The 22,483-nt window shown below is 39.6% G+C and overlaps 1 protein-coding gene across 1 annotated transcript; it reads right to left on the bottom strand.

Moving 5' to 3' along the window:
• Positions 1 to 872: 872 nt before the first annotated feature.
• RPE65 (retinoid isomerohydrolase RPE65) lies at positions 873 to 21,212 on the bottom strand. Its single transcript, XM_047085403.1, has 14 exons — positions 21,202 to 21,212; positions 20,043 to 20,125; positions 18,277 to 18,427; positions 16,659 to 16,766; positions 16,415 to 16,556; positions 13,502 to 13,649; positions 12,205 to 12,286; positions 11,835 to 11,967; positions 11,588 to 11,727; positions 10,760 to 10,889; positions 2,517 to 2,631; positions 2,341 to 2,435; positions 2,122 to 2,233; positions 873 to 1,024 (listed from the first exon to the last, which is right to left on the bottom strand). Exons 1-14 carry the CDS (start codon positions 21,210 to 21,212, stop codon positions 873 to 875), a joined length of 1,602 nt encoding a protein of 533 aa, XP_046941359.1.
• Between the last annotated feature and the right edge of the window lie 1,271 nt (positions 21,213 to 22,483).

The raw sequence follows: 22,483 nt of genomic DNA, 5'->3' as shown, positions 1-22,483 counted from the left end.
TCTCTGTCTTTCACTTAGGTCAGGTGATTGCACAGTGCTTAAATATGATTAACATAAGAGGCAACATAATATAACCCCCTGACATTATCCTATACTCTTATTTTAAGTAGAAATTCTATTTGTGAGTATTTCAAAAAGTTATAGTCACTGCTATATGTAATTGCTTTGATGTTATGTAAGTTTTTAATAACTTAGTCTTTGCGATGTTCTTTGGTTAGAGCCCTCAGTCGATTAGAGATAGGCTTTCTCATTGTAAAATCAGAAATAATCAGTAATTACCTATATTAAATGCCTTTCATAAAGCTTGAGAATCTCAGAGCAGTTATATATACACACATACATACATACATGTATGTATGTATGTGTGTATATATACACAATTACTAGGGTTACCCTTAGATGATAGTTCCTGGTTTGTGAAAAAGTTTGGTCTGATATTTAGGAATTAAGCCTTTTTGCTTGATACTGCTTTGACTTAGCAAAGCCACATACAAATCTGGTATAGAGAACTTTGGCTTTTAAATGTTAAAAAATACTTGGAGCAGATGGGTACCTAAAATACACTTTTATAATAGGAACCAAAAAGTTTGATAAATCCACATTCATTTTCTATTTGATTACTAACTATATAGAGTTTTTACTTATGGTCTGTCTGTCTCAGAGAAAGCATGATTATCTAAATACGTACTTTTTTTTTTTTGTAAAGGAATTGCTTGCTCAACTTTGTGCTTTCTGTAAAATATTGCAAAAATTGTGTGCATGTGCAAGTTAAAACCATATAATACAGCAGGCTAAAATTGAACAGAATTTGATTGCAGACCTGACTGTTTCTCTTAGTTCTGTCAATAGAAATATAATTTGCTGGAATGTGCTCAGGATTTTTTGAACAGCCCATGAAAGGTAACAGGGATGTTAATCTCCACTTCAGCCCTGGCAACTTCACTCAAGTCCTTGGCATTCAGAATCAGAAGATAAGCGGGCTTTTGTCCTGCCCCAGGGCTCACCACCACACTCAGAACTACACCTGTTAATCAAAAGTAAGGAAGGCAATGTTAAATTAAAAGAAGGAAAAAAATCCCAGGACCATAGATTAAATGTCATTGAAATAATATAGAAGGTATTGCACTGACAAATGTGGTCACCCTGAAGAGGTCTTTCAAACTCTTTATGTTCCCTACAGTATCAGCTTTAGGAAGGAAGTGACCATATCTGTCTTGTCTCTGGGATTGTCATTGGGATACTTGTTATATCCCAGTAGCATAATACAATTACTAGGACAGAGTTAGCTGTTCATTAAAATCTTATTAATTGAATGGATCTGTGCTCTTATCTGTAACATAAGATTTAACATAACTTACTGCAAAAAAAGTGTGACAATCAGATGAAAAATATATATTAAAAGACTTTGAAAACAGTAAGGTGTATTATTTCTGTAGTTTCCAAGACCTAGCTAGAAGCTTACTTCCTTCTAACAAAATGGGAGCAAACATTTTGCAGTTTTGTCTGGGTTGGCTCTATTTGTAAAATTGTTCAGCATGAAATGGCTCTATAATTCTTTATTTTATTCATTTATCTGTGATTTTCCATATTTTAATCTTAGAGAGTATAATCTACCTTCCTGTCTCAGCTAATCAATAGTTAACAAAGACTGATGCTTTGTAATTGAGTTGCTGTGTTACAGGCTGCAGCTCTGGCTTACTATAAAAGAACAAACCCAAAGTAGAGGCACAAAGCCTCGTTCTCATTCTCTTTGATCTGTTAAAATACTCAATTTCTCTCCCTTAGAAGTCTACCCTTTTTCAGAAATTTATCTAAATCAGGAAAGGCAAAAACAGAATTCACGCTGTTCTCTCTTCACCTTCCCTCCATCTAGAGTAGACAATGATGTTCCATTATGACACGGATGGTGCTTTAACGTTTTCCCATGAGTAATCAGTGATATTGGCCATAGATGAAACTTATTTTCAAATAAGTTTAAATTCTTTAGTGCTTCCCATTCAGTAGTATTAAGGATCACATCTGAACATTAGGGAGTAAACACTGTGGCTTCTCTCCTAATGCACTAACATATAGAATTTCAATAAAAAGAAAGTGTTCAGACATATCCATTGCTTTCATTACCATCATCTTCCTCCAAGGCATCTGGGTGAGAAACAAAGATGGGTTCTGATGGGTATGAATCAGGCTCTTGCCATACCCAAGTTTCTTTAGTTTTAACATTCAGCTTACAGAGCTGCTTGCAAGAAAGAGAAATCGATCAATTAATCAGTCAATGTGCTTTACTTGGCTAGTAGAGGACACAAACTACTTTTCTAGCATTAGGTAAGATGGATTAATTACCCTGTCTGGAACAAAGTGATTCAGGCCAAGTCCATACGCGTATGTGTAAGGTTTCCCACCATACTTCTGGTAATTGATTTGAGGAAACTCAAATGCTACAAAATAGAGGACATGCTTAGGGAAACTCAAGTTAATTTCTGAATGGAACAGTTTGTTCCCTCGCTAAATCATCTCACCTTGGCGAGGCCCTGAAAAGAGAACCTCAGGTTCCAGCCAGATAGTCTCGTCACTGCACAGAATTGCAGTGGCAGTTGTGTTGGGGAGTGTGACTAAATTCTTGCCTGTGTCAGCCTAAGGAAAGAGGATAACAGAAACCTCAGTGAGAAGGAAGGAAAAAATCAAGCCGCCATAAATGCAGTCTTCCTGAGTTTTGTCTCTTGAGTTCTTTGTTTCTTAAATCAATGTGTAGGGAGGAGAAGTGCAGACAGCTACAGGCAAGCAAACCCAACCAAGTGCACTACTGGGAAAGCTGTCTGTGCCTGTGTGAGTCACTGCCTATGTATCCCTGGGAAAGTTGTGTAACCTCTAGGCCCTTAATCTTCACATGTGTCCAATGAAATTGTCCTCAAAGAAAATTTAGGGCTCTAAGGGAGGGCCTCTGAGGAAAAAAAAATGTTTTCCTGTAGAATGACAAAAGACTTCAAACTCTAGGGATTCATTTAGTGTTTATCTGTACTATAAAGATACAATGTATCTTTTTGATATATTTTGATTTTGCTTGAAAAAAATCATATAGTTATGTTGTCAAAAAAAATGCAGAAAAACTCTTGGACCAGATGTTGTCTAAGATCTGTCAACCCCTTATCCCACCCTGTGATTTTCAGATTATTTTATGAAAGGATACCATGAGGTCTTTCTAGGAACACATTTATTTACTAATATGTATATCAAATACTTGAGTACATGTTTTGTGCTAGATTCTGTTTTAGACATTTGGGATATTTCAGAGAATAGACTCCCTCTCCTCATGAAGCTTGCATTCTAGTTGGGGAACATAAACAATAAATATAATTTAAAAGTGTATAGTGTATCATGAGTACGGGGAGAAAACTATACAGCAGAGTTAGGAAGATCAAAAGTGTGAAGGGTAGGTGAGTCACAATTTTATTCGGTGGTGAGGGTGGGCTTCATCAAAAAGGTGACATTTGGGACAAAACTTGCAAGGGGTGAAGAAATCAACAGGGCAGGAAGAACATTTAAACAAAGAGAATAAACAGTGCAAAGGCCTAAGGTAGGAGGATGCCAAATATAGCTGAAGAACATTAAAGAGACCAGTGTGGCTGCAACTAATTGAGCCTGGGGAAAAGGAGCTGGAGAGGAGGGTAGAGCTGTCTTGTGTACAGCTTTATAGGTCATTGTGAGCACTTGGTCTTTTACTCTGAGTGAGAGATGGGAAGCCGTGGAATGATTCTGGGCAGAGGATTGGCATGCTATGATATTTAAAAGAATCACTCTGGCTGCTCTGTCGAGACTACCCTTGGGAGTAGGGGAGAAGCAAGAATGCAGCTGGGGAAACTAGTCTGTCACGTAGTGGTCCAGTCAAAAGAAAACAGTAGTTCAGACTAGGCTGAACTGGAGTTCAGACTAGGTAGCACTGGAGTCAGCGAGAAGTGGAAGGTAGGGTCATGAGGTTTTCCTGATAGATAGGCTATGGGGTGGGGAAGAGGCATGAAATTAAGAGAGGAGTCAAGGATGACTCCAAGGTGTTTGGCCTAAATAATTAAAGGTTGGAGCTGTCACAGCAAAGATGGGGACTACTGCAGGTGGGGTAAATGGTTTGGTAGAGGAAGAGTAGAAATTTAGATTTTGTCTTACTAAACTTGGGCTGTCTATTGGACAGCTAAATGGAGACTTGGAGTTGGTAGTAGCATATATGAAGCTTGAGTTGAAAGGAAGTTGAAAATGTGAATATAGGCTGCTTTAAAGTATGAGTCTTTACAAAAGGAATGAATGTACAAAAAGAAGACAAAAAGAAGGGCTGAGTTCTAGTGCCCTCTCGCATTAAGAGGTAATATACAAGGAGAGGAATGAGGATAGCCGATGGGGCCAAGAAGAGTCAAGAGAAGGATTTTGTAAGAGGCCGAAATAATGGTAGGATATGAGTGATCCAGTGAGAAGGGAGAGTAATGATACAGGAAAGGGGGAGAATTGCTTGGGTGATGTCCTTGAGTGGGTAAGGAAGGGAAAATGGGAAGGATTAGTTCTGGGTGGGATGAAAGATAATTCAATACAAGTACAGATGCTGGTGGGTGGGGAGATGTGGTGGCAGGAGTATAACGTTCTTTTTTGATTTCTTTCATTTGTTTCAATAAAATAGGAAGCAGAGCCATCAGCTGAGTATGAGTGTGGAGGTGGGAGGTGTTAGAAGTTTGAAGAGAGGAGGGTGTGAAATACTTAACTAGCAAAGTGGGAGAGTAAATGAAGTTGAGAAATGTAGCAGTGAGGTTTGTGGTCATGTATTTAAAAATGAACCAATTAACATGATTGTGTGTTTTCAGCACCTAATTTCAGCCTTGAAGGTACAAGTGTAGAGTGGGTGGAGAGTTGAATTTAACTAGGATTGTGGTTTTGACAAATGAGTTCAATAAAGCAATAAAGGTAAGAGAAATGAAGATCTAAGATTATAATTGTTGACAGTGGAATTTTAGTTAAGTAATGAGTACAGGTAAGTTCTCAGTGGAGTGAGGTATAGTGAGAAGGTGGTAGGTTCAGTGGATTGGAGGTTCCTGGAAAGAATCACAGTAGGACAATTGATCTTGAAAGATGGGAGGTGATAGTCAGAGTATGTTATGCACAAAATTAAGATTTTGGAAGGAGCACAGTCATAGGTAATGGCAGGGTCAAGTGTGTGACTATGGGGAGTGAGTGGCTGAGATAGAGTGGAAGACATGATCAGTGCAAGAGGTCAAGGAACTGAGAGGACAAATTGTTGGAAGAATCACCTATGATGTATATATGGAAATGACCAAGAGTCAGGAGAGATCTGGGGAGTGTGACATTGAGCCAGGAGGGGAAGTGAGTGAGTGGTGGTTCGTAGATGACAACAATAATGAGGGAATGAGAGGTGTATATGCCACTTGACTATATAATTCGTTGAAGTGAGATTTAAAATTGGAATATTTAAAGAGTGGATGGAAGGAACAGTGAATCTGGATGCATAAAAGTGGGACAAAGAGAACCCCTACCCTAACCCCAGGCCAAGTGATATAAGGGCTGTAGAAGACTGGAGGTTGCTGCTGGAGAGATCAGTATCCTCGGAAGAAAGCCAGTTTTTGATTAGAAGAAGGAGAAGGAGAAGGAGAAGGAGAAGGAGAAGGAGAAAGAGGAACATTCTAAGAGGAGGATGGAGGGGATTTTTCTGGTGGTGTATTAAGCGGTGCATTAAGAGGAAATAGTAGGGGCGCCTGGGTGGCGCAGTCGGTTAAGCGTCCGACTTCAGCCAGGTCACGATCTCGCGGTCCGGGAGTTCAAGCCCCGCGTCGGGCTCTGGGCTGATGGCTCAGAGCCTGGAGCCTGTTTCCGATTCTGTGTCTCCCTCTCTCTCTGCCCCTCCCCTGCTCATGCTCTGTCTCTCTCTGTCCCAAAAATAAATAAACGTTGAAAAAAAAATTTTTTTAAAAAAAAAAAGAGGAAATAGTAGAGGAAGGGGTGGGAGATAAAGAGCAAATAGAGAAATGGAGAGAGTTTTATGAGATTTTGTGAAATGGAGTGTTAAGTCACTTGGTGGTTTTTGGGTAGAAGAGATCAAATGCTTATGTCAGACTTATTTATGAACTTGTAAGTTTAAATTGATTATCTTACTTCATTCTATCTTATTTTTTCTATTGGTAAATAAAGTTTTTTATGTAAGAAATCTGTAACATTACTTTTGCTTTCCCCAACAAACTATCTCCTCCTTTTCATCCCCCCCCCTTTTTTTTAATAGATGCAATTATCCTTTAACCCTGAAATCTCACTTCTGAGGATCTATCCTCTTCATATATCTATGCATGTATGAAAGAACACATATACAAAGTTATTCCTCATAACATCTGTAACAGCCAAAGATTGGAAACAATTCTGTTGCTCAGCAGTGTGGGACTTGGGTGTGTTCACAAACAGGATACTGTGCAGTTGAAAACAGCAAGGTCTTCTGCATATATTGTTAAATGAAAAAAGTAGGGCACTGAACAGTGGATATAGAAAGTTTTTGTGTATGAGAGTGGGAAATAATAGTTACATGTATGTGTGTGTGTGTGTGTGTGTGTGTGTATTCTTATATTTGCACAAACAAACCAAAGAAAAGGAAAGACATGAAAAGTTACACATAGAAAGTGAATGGAGGTGGTATGGACTGGATGTAGACAGAAGTTGGAGTGAGATTTCCCAGTGTGTACTTTTTCATATCATTTTGATTTCTGACCATTTGAAAGCACTGCCTATTCAAAAAAATAAAGATGTATTTTAAAGATACTACCATTAGCTTAATCAGTAGACTGGAAATTTCACTCATCTTGTACTCTTTCCTCTCCTTAGCCCTTCCCTCAATCTCTTTCTTATCTCTCCTTCTCCTAATTTATGTCCGATATTTCCCTTCACTGCCAAACTTTTCAGTGTGGACTACAGTAAGTGCTCCCACATCCTACCACTTGCTCATCTTCAGTGCCTTGAATCCTGATTGCTGCCTCTCTCACCCTCCTCCCTTTGGAGATCACCAAATCTAGTGTGTGGTTTTTAGTCTTCATCCTTTTAACTCACCCATAGGAGTGGGCACTGATGAAACCCTCTTGCCCTATCCAATGTGGCATTGCCCTCTCTTAGCTCTAGCTAGGGCTCTTTAAAGACTTTTTCTCTCCCTTTCTGTCTCCTCTTTTTATACCAACTTCTGTACATGACACTTTCCCAAACTTCCATGCCTGGCCATCTTTTCTTCTCTCAGCATTTTCTGGGCTATCAAATTCATTTTTTTTTCAACATTTATTTATTTTTGGGACAGAGAGAGACAGAGCATGAACGGGGGAGGGGCAGAGAGAGAGGGAGACACAGAATCGGAAACAGGCTCCAGGCTCTGAGCCATCAGCCCAGAGCCTGACGCGGGGCTCGAACTCCCGGACCGCGAGATCGTGACCTGGCTGAAGTCGGACGCTTAACCGACTGCGCCACCCAGGCGCCCCTCAAATTCATTTTTAAAATAAACAAATGGGTAAGTTTCTTTTAAAAAATGTATTTTGAAATGAGATTTATTTTTTCCTGTTAGCAGTCTCATCTATGTGTTCTCATATAGTTGATCATCATTTCAATATCAGTAACTATCAATTCTAATTGATCTCCCAAGGCCCTGCATTGATGTATGAAAGCCCATGAAGCATATTTCATGAAGATGTTTTGATACTGATTTTGTTGTTGTTGATGATGATGATGATGATGACGAATATTTATTTAGCATTTACTTTGTGTCAAGGGCTCTATTTAATAACAGACATATATCAACTCATTTATCAACCACAACAACCCAGTAAGATGGCTATAAATAAAGAAAAGGAAATTTAACAAGGTTAAATGTTTCCCTTTACAGACCAAGAGAAGGAAATTTAAGGTTAAATCACCCAGCTAGTAAGTGGCAGAGCTGAAACTCAAGCCTGGCTCTGTTTGACGTGAAATCAACCTCCTTACTCATTATCCTCTCTCTTTCTCATAGTTTTGCAATTCATATTTGTCCCCACACCTGCTCTGCCTGTTAACTCCCTGTTTCCAAAGGTATCACTATTCTAGACACATAGGCTTACAGGATCTCTATGATATTTTGCATATCAAAGATTTAATTCATTCCTCCATCCAATCAAATGCAAGACCCTTGTAATTCCACCTGTAGGAGCTCTTATATTTGTCTGTGTTTGCCTGTTCCTGGTACTACATTTTTCTCTCGCCTGAGTAATTTTAATTGTCTTCTATCCCAGGTCCCCATCTCTGTCCTTTTTACACTTCCAGTAGCACTTATTCAGAAATTTATTTTAGAAAATCAAGTTATTAAAGCTGCAAATGACCCTCGTTATTATTTAGTCCACTTTAGTTAGGTTTCAGAGCAGGCAACTGAACTTACAGTGATTGAGTGACTTGTTCAGGGAAGGCGGACATTTAGTAGTAGAGAGAACCATGCAAATCAGCACACTTAGTACCCAGTCCCCTAGCTCTGAATATGGTTTCCTTCTGCTCAGAAACCTTCACTGTCTCCCATCACCTGCCGAATAAAGTACCACCTCTTATCCTGGCCTTAAAGCTTTCAAAAGAGGGCACCTGCGTGGCTCGGTCTGTGGATCCTCTGACTCTTGGTTTTAGCTAAGGTCATGATCTCACAGTTCCTGAGATCAAGCTTCACATGGGGTTCTGTGCTATCAGCTTAGGATTCTCTTTCTCCCTCTCTCCCTCTGCCCCTCTCCTGCTTGTGCTCTCTCTCAAATAAGTAAGTGAACTTAAAAAAAAATGCTTTCAGAGATTACCAGCTTGCTTTTTTTAAAAGTTTATTTATTTTGAGAGAGAGACTGAGTGTGAGTGGGGAAGGGACAGAGAGAGGAAGAAAAGAATCCTAAGCAGGCTCTGCACTCACAGAGAAGAGCCCAAAACGGGGCTGCATCCCGCAAACCATGAGATCATGACTTGAGCCAAAATCAAGAGTCAGATGCTTAACCAACTGAGCCACCCAGGCGCCCCAGCCTGCATTTTAAGCTTTTTTATCGCCGCCCCCCCCACAACAATGTATTCCACTACTTATGCTTATGTTCCAACTAGTTGGATTAAGTCAGTTCCTGCTGCTTTTCTGTCCCTCCCCACTTCTCTGTCTTTCCTCAAACTATTATTTCTGCCTTAAGTTGATCTGCTTCAATTTCATCTCTTCTGCCAGAATATTGCAAATGACTGTGTTCCATGAATCTCTCCAAACAAGTGTGACTGCTCCATCCTCTGAATAGCCAAAGCAATTTATGCCTCCCTCACACTACTTGTCTCATGCTGACATGTGTTATCGTTACTGAATCACCTTCCTCCTCCCTACCACACTAGGTGATGAGTTCCAGGAGAGCAAGAGCATATCCTATTGATGTACGCACTGAAATAATTTAGTACGATGCTGTGTTACAGTGGGTAATTAATAACTATTGGAAGAAAGTGAAGGTAGGGTCTCGGGTGACATTAGCCATTTTTCATCATCACTGAAGTTCCCTATTTTACAATTGGGTGGTCTTTCTTCAGACAGTGATGGCTACACATTTAGGAAAATCTTTCCTTTTTCCTCTTTTTGAATGTGAAGACACTGAGGTAAGGAATATTTAAGTTAAATGATCTTATTTTATTTCCTTAATTTAAAGATGATTGTGATTTTACCATTACTAGTCAAATAAGAGTTCACTAAAATCAATGGACTCATTCATTTGGTATTTTATGGGCACTAAACTACATATACCAGAGATATGCTTCCTAAGGGCCAAGTTAGAAGTGCTTAAAGTCCCATATAAAATCATTCCAATCTGTCTTTCCAGTCTCTCTGCCCCATGCCCATCTCCTCTATGCTCCTAATGTATCAGCTCCACCAACTTCTTTATACTTCTGTATCAAGTTTTGCTTTTTTAATCCCTCCCTGCCTTTGTAGAAGCTCATTTACTCCACCTCAACCTTCTCTTCTTTTCTCATTCTTCATAGAGCTTACAAGCTTGCTTAAGAGCAATAGTGTCTAGTTCTAAACTGGGTTTATTTCCCAGTACATCTGATCTAAGCTTTGAGTACAGTGTTTTACATTCCATATAGCTGTCTTACCCAGTGTGTGTCCATGTATCTATTGTGAAAATTATATTTTTCTTGATTTTGACTGGTATTCTATCACACTAAAATTTCTTGATGTTAATCTAATATTCTAAAAAGAGAGCCACTGAATACAAGGAAGAAAAAGCAGAGATGAAAAGATGACTGCCAAAGGCTATTAATGGTGTTTATCCTGTGGTGGTATCTTCAGATGGTTTGCAGAAAACCAAAATAATGGGCCGATTTCCCTACAGGGGTACTTTTTTAAGCTTCATTTCTTTAGAATTTCAAATTATTTGAATTAAATTATTTATACTATTGACAAAGGATCCTAGGCATCAGTGGTCTGCACTATTCACTGAGAAAAAATATTTTTAAAGGATTTTGCAAATGAAAGAACAGCAGATTTAGAATCAAAACCTGGTTTTCATTTTGGCTCTGCTGCCATTAGCTTTTGCTAAGTCATGTCACTCTTTGGAGCTTCAGTTTCCTCATTTGTTAAATGAGGGGAGTTGAATTAGTATATTTTTAAAGTTCCTTCCAGCTCTAAAATTTCAAGATTTTATGTATAAACATAAGGCAGGAGAACAAATCCTGAGAGAGATGAAACATTCTGGTTATATCTGAAATCTGTGTAGAGGGTGGTTACCTTGTCAATATTCAGAGGAAGTACGTATCTCCTGACTTCAGGCTGGGGAGCCTTTCTGGCATTTTTTTTCACTTCTTCCCAGTTCTCACGTAAATTGGCTAAATATAGGTAATTATACACAAATTCAAATCTGCAAAAGTAAGAAGTCAGACATGAGCGCAGACAATTGCAAATGATTTCGGAGAGACAATTCATGCCTTTTAAAAGAACAAGTGCCTGCCTGTCCTTCATTCTCCAACTCAGAACCTGCTAATGACCCAGGTATATTAGAGCCATAAGCTGCTGCCCATGCTCATGCTGCATGAAAAGCAAGCAAGCAAACAAACAAACCTGCCTCATGGATATGTTTAAATAACAGCAGACTTATATGATACTTTCTGTTCTGCTTCTCCATCATCATTCCATCTGTGTCTTTAGAGGCTACTGTCTTTTTGGTGACTCAGTATTCTGAAGAAAGCATGCCTTTTTCTTTCAAATCCAGAGTGGGTGGAGTTCAAGCCCCCCCCCCCCCCCCCCTTGCCAAGGGATCTTGTCAAGTTGCAGTGAAGTTAAGTTTAAATTTACTTATCAGGTCATAGCACTTTTTAGTTTCAGGTCAGGTTCATAGACCTGATCGGTTTTCAGTCATTAACCGTGGTTTTAATATTCAGTTTGTGAGTGCTTCTGATTACCTAGCCTTCCTACTGCTTTCTCAATTATATTCTGCGACTTAAGCATACTTTATTTTTCTAGATGTAATTCAGATTAAATATTGCAAGCATCGCTGAAAAATGTCCCTAATTTCTCGGAGTGACTGGAGACATAATATTATCCAATGTCCTTTCTTACCCTTTCCAGCAACAGAGATCCACAATCAGAAACTCACTGTCTTCGTAAGTATTGATGTGATGGAAAAGATTAAAAGAAGAGGTCCTGTATTTATTATTGAGATACTTTCTTCTCTTCTTGTCAGCAATATGAAGCCAAACCTTGAAAAGTGAGGAAAATATTTTGATGGATTTAAAAAGGAAAACAGCATACATTATGAAACACCTTCTTCAGAAGCATGAATCTGGTAAGTAAATGTAAGTCTTACCCCCATGGTTTCATTGGACTCAAAACAATCCATGTAGTTGGCTCCCCAAAGACTCCATGAAGAAAGGAACTTGAACAGGTTAATTTTGACTGGCGTCTCCACAAAAACAATATAGTTGGGAGTCAAACCAAAACTGTTTAGAAACACAAATAAACTTGTGAATGGGAAGGACTGATTTTCAAACCACAAAGAAATACGTGCACATGAGGTATGCTCAGTTATATGAATCAACAGTGCCTACGTGAAATTAATTACATTTAAATTTAGGTTTCTGCAAGAAAATGTCATGATCAGGATTGGTATCAAAGGTAGGCAAAACAGATCTTTAAACTTGGTTTTCCTGAAGATTCATAGCAGGCCTTCAAGTTACCTATGGACGTAAGATGGCTTGAATCGGTCACTGCAGGGGAATTGTACAACGACCTCTGACTTGCTTATTGGATCTTCCTTGTCTGAAATAAAGCGGTTTTAAAAGGCTTTGGAAAAAGCCTCTCTTTTCTCTTTTAATACAAAGCATTTAGAACAGCTCATGCAAGTAAAGAAATACATTTCCAGATCTTGATTGTTTTGTTTTGTTTTGTTTTAGAGCTTATTTTCATTTTCTCAGTCATTGGTGTTTCTTAGGGAAATTTCATGAGAAGCTGCAGTCACCCAGGAAAATCCAAATAGCAGCAGATTTGGAAAAGTGCACTCAGATAGTGATGTGCAGGCAGAGTACAGGGGAGTCACATAGTACAACTGGAGGTGGTAGGTGCTAAGTCAGGGAGTAAAGGCAAACTTTTGTATGGTCAAAATGCCTTTTATAATCTCTTAAGTTTCCTACAAAGTACAGTATATGTGGGTTTGTGTCATTAGCTCTGTACAGTAATTCTTAAGCACATAAAAGTTTGTTTACTGCTAGGTCAGTGGTCTTCAAACCTTAGTGTGCTTCAGGATGACATAAAGAGCTTCTTAAAAATCCTCACTGCGGGCCCACACCCAGAATTCCTCATTTAGTCAACCACGGGTGGGGATCTGGATTTCTAGCAGCTTCCCAAATAATGCTGCTGATTCAGGAACTATATCTTCAGAACCGTGCTACCCAATACTAAACAAAAATCCATTTTTATTCAAATAGTTCTGTCACCAAGATGTTATCAAATTTCTGGCAATGAATGGAGGATGAATGGAGAATTCTAAAGAGTACTCTCTTTCTGTTTTAATATTCTTTCTCTATAATATTAACATGAGTTAATAGATTTGTTTGGAGTTTGGGGAATTAAACACACGCAAAATACTTAGTACACTTTCATATATGTGTACATGCAATTATTCATACATATAGGTTGGTTTAAAAATTTAATCTTGCCTGGCACATGAATAAGTGCTCAATAAACATTTCCTGAACTTTAATCTAACTCTTATATGATCAAATACACATATGCACAATATTTTTGAAACATTGTAGAAAACAACTTGGCCACTCGCTTTCTATAGTTTCAAGTTGTCATTTTCTGCTATGGTGCCCTTAACCATCGGTCCCTGGTAGGATAGGGGCAAGGGCAATCTGAGAATAATTTCACCATATATAGTGCTATCCTGGTATTCTGATCTGGTATTCTGTATTTCTGGTAGCTTACTCATAATATAGATACTTATTTTAGGAAGAGTCAAATTGGTAAACTGACCTGCTTGTAGTGGAGGGATCTTTACAATATTGTAGGCAATTGAAAAATTTTTCCCAAAGCAATTACCAATGTTGTACACAGTTCCATCACTTTCAATATGGGGGTGAGCAGTGGCTCCATTGACAGAGACATAGTTGCAAAGATCAACCTATGGAAAGAGAGCAGAGGTCATCCATGTAAGGAGAAAGATTGTATTACCCCTTTGGTCTCTAGGTCTGACCTCACTGCTACCACTTGCAGCCTCACCCTAAGTGCATTTTCTCTTTCTTTGCATCTTTCTGGGTTCTACCCTCTTTCAGGTCTGCCTGAATGCCCGTTTTCAGTGCAGAGCTCTCCTCTGACCCCCATGCTGACTCCCCAACACCTCTGAAATCTTGGAGATGTCCCTGGTTGTGCTCTTCAGTGTATACCAGATGCTACTCTAGTTAGCCACTTTCCTTTTGCACATGCAGGTTGTCCTCAAAGTGGTAATTTGAATCTTGGGGTTTCTTTATATCCCCCTTATTTTATTAGGTAAATTGTGTGAAACTGCTTATGTGCAGTAATTTTATTTTACAAAAATGGCAAATTTGTATAGTATAATCTAAATACCAAACCTGTTGTCTTGCGGAGAGTATAAATTTGGAACTGAAAGAAACCCCAAGATTCTATTTAGTATAGAGTCTTAACCTAAATAGACTTCAGGAGAACCATGAATCTCCTGGAATTAAATTAAATGCAAATGTTTTTGGGGAGAAGATTTAACGCTTTAATTCAATTTGGAGTCTCATAAGAAATTCAGAATCACAAATCTAGCATAAACCTCTCTGTTTATAGAAAGAACAACTGAGGTCCCAGACAGGTCAAGTGACTTTTTCAAGGATACAGAGCCACATGCTGGCAAAATCAGCACTAGAATTTCTACGTGGGACTGGCTCAACACAGATTTATCGAATGAATAATTGATGAGGTATATATTTATTTAACCACAATTCTTCCTATTTGATTAGGAGAATGTGTTTTAAAGGGAGTTTTTAGCATTCTTATTTAAATAATAGGCAAGACATTCATTCATTTATCAAGTACTCATTGAGCTAATATTACTGTGCCAGGGTCTAGGAAAACAGAGATGGTCTTTGCTTTCAACAACTGTAGTCTAGACTTGTGCTGTCCAATATGGTAGCCACATGTAGTAATTAAAATGTGGATTAATTATGATTAGATAAAACTTTAAATTCAGTTCTTCAGTCATAGTAGTCACATTTCAAGTGCTCAATAGCACTTGGACAATGATGTATAGAATACTGCCATCATTACAGGAAGTTCTATTTGATAGCGCTGTGTATAAAATATAGTACATTGCTGGTAAATGCAAAATGGTATCTGTAGAGAAGGGTCATCTAACCCAGACTGGGAGATTAGGCAGGGCTTCTCAAGGACAATGACTCCAACTAATGCTTGAAAGACAAGTAAAAGTTAATCAGGTGGAGAAGGATGACAGTGTGCTCTAGGGAGTGGGAACACTGATGTACAGGCATTGAATTGTGAAATAGCACGTGCTGTTTGGGGATTACTAGTCATCGAACATGGCTGCTGTCAAAGGCATGCATGCAGGAGGAGAAAGAAGAATCAGGCGGCCACAAAGCCCTGTTTGGACTTTATTTTAGAAACTGTGGATGCCTCTGATACCGTAACACATTTATGCCTGAATTTTAGAAACATTGCTTCTACTGAATTAAGGAAGTTGTATTTAAGAGAATCAGGCTAGAGGCAAAGGCACTGGTTAGGAAGCTATTTTAGTAATAGTAATAAAAAAGTTTCAGATTTTTAAAACTATATTTTTATATGAAGTCAAGGTAGAGTGCTGTTGACAATGGAACCTGACCCCTAATAAAGGCTGTTTTGAAGCCATACATGAACATTATATTTGCAATTATATTCCCATAGCAATTTGAGTACAGGTTTACTTATCAGAGTTAAATGAATGGTTTAGACCTCAGCTCCATGGTGCCTGGGTGGTTTAGTCGGTTAAGCGGCTGGCTCTTGATTTTGGCCCAGGTCATGATCTCATGGTTTGTGAGATCGAGCCCTGTCACACATGATGGGCTCTGCGCTGACAGCAGGGAGCTTGCTTGGGATTCTCTTTCTCCCTCTCTCTCTGCCCCTCCCCTGTTCACTCTCACATGCTTTTTCTCTTAAAATAAATAAACTTAAAAAAACAAAAGAACTCAGCTTAAGTTCTTCTCTAAATGATCTAACACATACTCTTATATGATTACAAACATACATTAAAAACAAGAATGAGCTATTGAGAGTATATGTTAAGCCTTAGTAAATAGTCTGCTGAGAATGATAAATCAGCTATTGATATAGAGACTTAGTGTTGGGACTATTATTCCTTTCTATTTACACTACACTGAATTTCTAGTTTTGGTCTTAAATTCCCCTAACTGGTCTCCTAACCATCTCTTATCTCTTCTTTCTTCCCACACACCTTCCAGATTAAATATCCTAAAGCACAGCTCTGCTTATACCATTTCTCTGAGCAAAAACTTTCAATAGCTTCCCATTAACTCAATAACTTATTCCAGATTTTTGTCTTACCCATGTTGTCTTACCTACTGATGCGTCCTTTGCATCTAGTGTAAGTTTTGATACATGGAAGGGACTGAATAAATATTTGTGTCACAAATGAATGAATGAATATGTTAAGCATTTTTAAAGATTTTCCTTCAACCCGTATTATAAGTGTTTAAAATTTCATAGATGAAGGAACAAAGTTTGCCCTCTCACATTAGGTAGTAGTTGATGACAAAGCAAGGAGGTGAAACTTAATCTATCTGGCTCTCGTGTTCTTTCCCCCAAACTGCACAATTAATGGTAGGGTGCAAATTCTAAAGTCTTGAGCAATGTTGCCTGAGCATTGTGTCCTACCTGTTTAATTGTCTCCAAGGTCTCAGGATTAATCTTTGTAATGAAGTTGGTCTCTGTACAGGCATAGTAATCTTCCCCTACTGGGTAGATGTTAACAAGGGCATTGTCAGTGACCTCCACTCCTCGAAAGTAAGAAAAAAACCTGCAGAAACAAATGGAGTTTTCAGTCCAGTAACTTCCAAGCCATGAGAGAGAAGGGCTAATGTAAAATGTCTTTAATAATATGCCGTTGAGTTTCAGTAACCTGGAAAATATATTCTTGCAGGGATCTGGGAAAGCACAAGTGCCAAATTCCGTTATGACGATCCTTTTCTCAGTCATTGCCCGAACGTAAGCATCAGTGCGGATGAACCTGAAGGACACAGAGACATGGCAAAGGGTCATAGGCAGGGCCAGTCAGTATGTCCATATGGAGCTGAGAATGGTCAGAGAGAATGTGGAATCCTAAATCCACTACATCAAGAATAAAGAGTATTGTCAGGTCACTTTCTCAGGGTGACTAAGAAAGAAAGAGACAATGCTGTGAGCTTGAATTTATGCCTTACGAACCTCCCAGTGACAGATGAGGAAATTGAGGCTCGTGGCTTGGACTTGCTGTGTCCAAGCACGGAAATTAAGCAGTTGGCGTCTGTAATGAAGCTAGGTTAGAACTGAAGTCGACCCAAGCCAGGAAACACGCATTTCTCCATATCACACTATGCAGTGGGTAGTTCACATAAGACCTCCAGCTTCCTGTAGCCTATAACCCATCAACTACACTGAGTGGAGAAATACAGAACATGGTGTGTTGAATTATATTCTTTTCAGTCTCTCTTTGTCACTCTTGTTTTTTCTTCAATTGTAAAATTTGTTTTGCTAGTTTTAAAAGTAGGGTATTCTTGAATCCAGTATCTTGCACAGGCAGAACTCCCGAACTATATCCCATACATTGCCTAGGATTTCTCACATGGAAAATCAATTAAAATCTGATTTTGCACTTCCTGCAATCTGTATAATAAGTGTTTAAAGTGTCATAGATGAAGAAACAAAGTTATGAAGAGGAAAAAGTACCAAGGTCTTTAGTGAGCATATGAAAGCTTTCTCTGACTTCTTAGCTAAATTTTTGCTTGATCTGATCGAATTCTCTTCTATTACCTTCTGAGGTATCCTGACTACTTCAAGCCTCCATTTGCTCTTCAGAATTCCTGATACCTGTGGTGATCAACAAAGTGTCTAACAGGTCTGAATGTTAAAGCATAAGACTATTTATTGTGGTGTTAATGGGTACTTCCTGGAGTGATGGCTTAAGCCTTCAAGCCTTTTAGCAACAATCCCCTGTTTTTAGAAAACTTCTCTTTCTTGTATTATTATGACATAATCTAGTCCTTCCCTCTTTGTGCCCCACTCCCTCCTTCCCAGGGGCCTTTCTGATTATTAAAAAAGAAAAGGAGTCAAGAAAACCAATGGTCTAATAACTGTAACAGTAACTGTAATAATAACAACTTATTATTACTGAATGCTTCCCAGGTGCTTCATTTAATCCTTGTAACGAATCCTGAAGTAGACTCTATTATTTCTCATTTTAGAGATGACAAAACCAAGAATTAGAGATTAACATCTTGCCAAACGTTGCCCACCTAGATAAATAGTGTCTGGTAGATATAGAATTTGAAGTCAGGCATGTTGGACCCCAAAGCTCTAGTTCTTAGGTTCTTTATCATGGCACACCTCCCAGGTACCTATGCAAATGCACTGGCCCAGTGGATTCTGAGAGTAAGCAAATATGTAGGTCTCCTCTTGGGTTCAAGAGGTTCAGAAGCACGTAGGAGGAAGAGCTGAGCTAGGTCTCACCCCTAGGAGGAGTAGGACCTAGCATTCTTTACCTTCTATGATATGTGACATGTCCTTCTTTAAAGTCAAACTTGTGCAGGAGGGCTTGCCCATCAAACAGGTGGTAAAATGGTTCAGATCCAACTTCAAAGAGTCCTGGCCCACATCGAAGGAGACTGCCAGTGAGCCAGAGGGGGATCCTGCCTGTGATGAAGGCGAGACATAGAACATTGCTTCTTACTCCTGCCCTTTGCTGTGCTCATCCCTGGTAAGGTGTGGTGATTATATTAGCAGCTCAATTGGGCAGCCTCTTCGTAAAGCTGGCAGTGACTTTCATTCCCAGTTCTCATGCTGGGCAGCCCTGACAAAAATGCCTGCTGACTTGACTCTCCTTTCACTAGGAGACCAAGTGGCGGGAAATGTCACAATGCCTGAGTTTGGATAAAGGGTTGGAAGGAGACAAGGAAAGGGCCCTTGAGGAAATGGATTCTCTACCTAACAGATTTCCCCAGGTATCAATACATTTGCCTTTTAAGAAAAAACTCAAATTTCTTGATATATTTTGATGGAGTGAGGAATAGGAGAGGTAGATTAGGAGCAGGGATCAAAACACCATAAAAAGATATTTCAATAGAGAAGAGCATTTAAATGGAACAATAATACTGGCTTTTTGAAATCTAGGGTCCATTGAGGGTATGGGCTACTGTCCAGATGAAGGTTAACCTGCTGTAGCAGGAATTGCACAGGGCTGGGTGTCAGAGACCTGGATTCTGGTTCAGGATTTGCCATGTGACATCTCTAGGGCTCAGTGTCCTCATCTGCAAAATGAGGGGTACACAACAAAGGCCTAAGACTTTTAGTTTAAGCAGTAAGGTCTGTGCCCTTTTATCTATTGAAAAGTGCAGTGTTTGCATAATCCTTACCAACTTTTTTTAAACAAATGGATTATTCCCAACAGTTCAGTTTCAGCAGCCTGCTTCCTAAGAATTTATAGTTCTGATAAAAACTTTAAGAGAGCATGACTTAACTAAAGGCATAACATTAATTTCATTGCTAGAGCCTAAATTGTTAGCATCAGAATCTGGCTGAGAAAGAGCATTTGGCTCATCTCTTCTATTTTACAGAAGAGGAAATGGGGGTAGGGGAGAGACTTGCCATATCCAAGCAAGGATGCTGTACGGGTCATATGAGGTCTTTGAATGATGCTAACAATAGTAATAATAACTACTTATTGATTGCTTTGTGTTGAATACTAGGTGACTTTCAATTAGTCTTACTCAATATTCACAACATCCCCATGAGGGAAAGTTTGGTTTTTGATAGGTAAGGGAACTGAGGCTCAGAAAGTTTAAGTAACTTGTGAGATTCACGCCAGTAAAATAATGGAGCTGCAATTAGCACCTACATCTGTCTGACTCCAGACAGAAGCAATGTAACAGGCACGAAACCTACCACCCTTTATTGTAATGTTTCCAGATGCTTGTCACCCAGTCCTCACTTATCCGGACACTGATGGAACAGACAGTTATAGGAAATTTACTATGTGCCAGACACTGAGTTAGGCACTGACTAGTTTAAAGATGACAAAGGTGTAGTCTCAGTCCCCAAGAGATTCCAATCAGGCAGGATTTTTCTACATTAGGGAAATAAAGGGTAAATGAGAGGAAATAGGTTTCTGATACAAAAAGGCCACACCTCCAGATTCCCCTGTCTGTAGCCCACAGTGGGAAACACTACTGAGAGATGCCAATGAACAAAAGCCAGTGAAGAGGGATCTCGACAAAAAAGAGAAGATGGTTTCAAGACCGGTGAGACCAACCTGTAACATGAGCTGTGAGTGGTGAGGACAGTTCCTCCACAGTTTCAAACAGTTTCTTGTAACCACCAGCAGGATGTTCAACTCTGAAAAGGTGGAATAATGGGGAAGAAGCCCATGTTGATACTCAAAAAAGTCCACTGAGACAGAGGCACAACTTAAGGAGAGAAGGCAGCCTCTGGATCAATGACAATGCACCACTGCCAGTCTAGCCTTTGCTGGGAGCACATGGTATTTGGGGGCTGGAAAAGTCACCAGGTTTGCAAGGCAGGGCCCCTGGGTCAGTCCTCCACCTTTGATGTGAAGGGAAATGACCTCCCGTTTAATGTCATGGTGGACTTAATTCTGCCTTCTGCAGTTTTCCCATATTTCTGAAATCAACTAATCCTGTTGCTATCTCTTGACTTCCCGACAGAATCCTTCCCACAGAATTACCCTGCCCTATTGCACTGCTTTGTTGATCCTCTTGCTTCATAAAGAATCTCCAAGAGTAGGGAGATGACAGCTTTTTGGGTTAGTAACTCATTCTCTGTTACTCACCTATATTATACTATCATCTCTTCCTATCATCTCATTTCTTCAACAGTCTCCAAGAGTTACGGTGCCCTTTAAAAATAGTCTGACTAGGAGATTCAGGTAATATTCTTGCTTATTTTCTGCCTCCTCACTTTGGCTCCATTTTAGAACTTCTTAGAGTGGGAACTCTGATCAGACTCCCTAATTATGATAGCCATCTTTTATTAAGCACTTACTATGTGCCACACACCATAAAAAGAACTTTGTATGCTATTAGCTCACTTATGTCACAACACCACAATGGGTAAATACTTGTATGCTCATTCTATATATGGGAAAACATAGACTACAAAAAGTTAAGTAATTTGTCCAAAATCACATAGCTAGGAAATGGCTGGAACCTAGACCTGCCTCATTACAACCTTCATGCTCACCACTGCTTTCAAGGCCCAGTCACAAAAATCCCACAGTAATTTAGACCTAAGTGCTAGATATATGCTTCAATATATAAATAGGAAGAAATTTTCCCTGTCAAGACTGGAGGCCTCCCATAAACAGGCCATCAATCCTCTTCAAGACCCCTTGAAATAGCCCATTTACTATCGACCCACTAAGGCATTTAAAAACATCTCTCAGAGATACTTACTGGATGGACATTTTCTCTCAGTGAAGGATTGAGAGTTCTGGCACGAAGTGCAGAATGAGGAAGCAAGTCCTCAACCAGGGGCCTTTATATGCCTTCTAAGTCTCTCTAAAAGGAGTTAGGGCTTTCCAAACCCTTTCCCACCCCCTCAGCTGAGAGAAGGGGAACAGAAGTGGCTTTCAGCACTTAGGTCCTCCTGATGCTTGAGCATTATTTGGGCTTGCCGTTCCCATAACAGTTTTTTGGCTGTTTTCCAGAGACCTCAATCCTTCCCAAAGAGAATGACAAGTGGATTGGAAAGAAAGAAGCTGTGTGGGAGTGGCTAGCATCAGGCCTGAGCTGATCCGGGTCACCCCACTGGAAACTGGCACTATTCTCTGGCACTCATCTCCCTCTACCACCTCTGTGCCCTCATCTTCACCCTCATTTATTCACTCACTTACATCTTTTTAAAACATCTATTACATATCGTCTATGGGTCAGACAGGGATGGGCATTGTCCCCATCATCACAGATGGTGTAATTCTGCAAGGAAAACAAGAAACTAACAAACTATTGAATAAAATTTTTTAAGTGCCATGATTGGAATAATCATGATATGGAGTGTTATGGAAGCATATTGCAGCACCTCCAACCCTCTCTGGCTGCTTCATTGGCCCCGTTCAGCACCCCAGTTACAATGAGGCTGAGGACTTTATGTCCTTCCAGTTTGCTAAGGATGAGCCCTTTTCATGTCCTTGCCTGTCACTAATGCTTGCTTGCTCTCCACCTCACCTTCCTGTTCATTGGTATGTGGGGAGACCTCAGAGAGTAGATGGCCTTATTTCCTTCACATTTCCATAAGCCTCAGTTTGCCAGAACAGACATGGTACTGCCTACTGGAAATGGACAAAATATATACTATACAAGCTGATGACTTTAACATTTTTTGAGAAACTCATTATCCATTTTGAAATTAAGAAGTGGTTATGGCTATTCACCCCAGAGCTCTTAAACAAAATGATTAACCTGGGCATCCCCAAGACCGAAGACAAGAGCTTATTTTTCCAGCTTTCCTTGCAGTGAGAGCACAGACTTGTGACCTGGGCTCCACCAATCAGAGGAAGGGGCAGGGGTACTCATGGTAGTACCCAGTGCCCAGCACCAGCTGTGTCTCTGCTCATCCAAGGCAGTCATAGTGCCTCCATGGAGCCATTTGACAGTGGGGCCTGGTGCATTATCACTGGCCTGGTATTATCGAAGCCCCATCCTTTAGCCATCTCAGGGATTCTATTAGCTACCTAAT

The sequence above is a fragment of the Lynx rufus genome, unplaced genomic scaffold (assembly GCF_022079265.1).
Source record: "Lynx rufus isolate CCGP_SWC_20201006 ecotype Redwood Valley unplaced genomic scaffold, mLynRuf1.p SCAF_2, whole genome shotgun sequence".
Lineage (NCBI taxonomy): Eukaryota > Metazoa > Chordata > Mammalia > Carnivora > Felidae > Lynx > Lynx rufus.
The sequence above is the reverse complement of the archived record's forward strand: the minus strand, read 5'-3'. Positions and strand labels throughout refer to the sequence as shown.

Excerpts from the sequence above, each read along its gene's own strand:
- RPE65 (XM_047085403.1), bottom strand. Across the intron at positions 10,890-11,587 it reads GATCTCTGTTGCTGGAAAGG|ATTTGAATTTGTGTATAATT; the intron begins GTAAGAAAGGAC and ends TTACTTTTGCAG. Across the intron at positions 2,234-2,340 it reads ATCACTTTGTTCCAGACAGG|CTCTGTAAGCTGAATGTTAA; the intron begins GTAATTAATCCA and ends TCTTGCAAGCAG.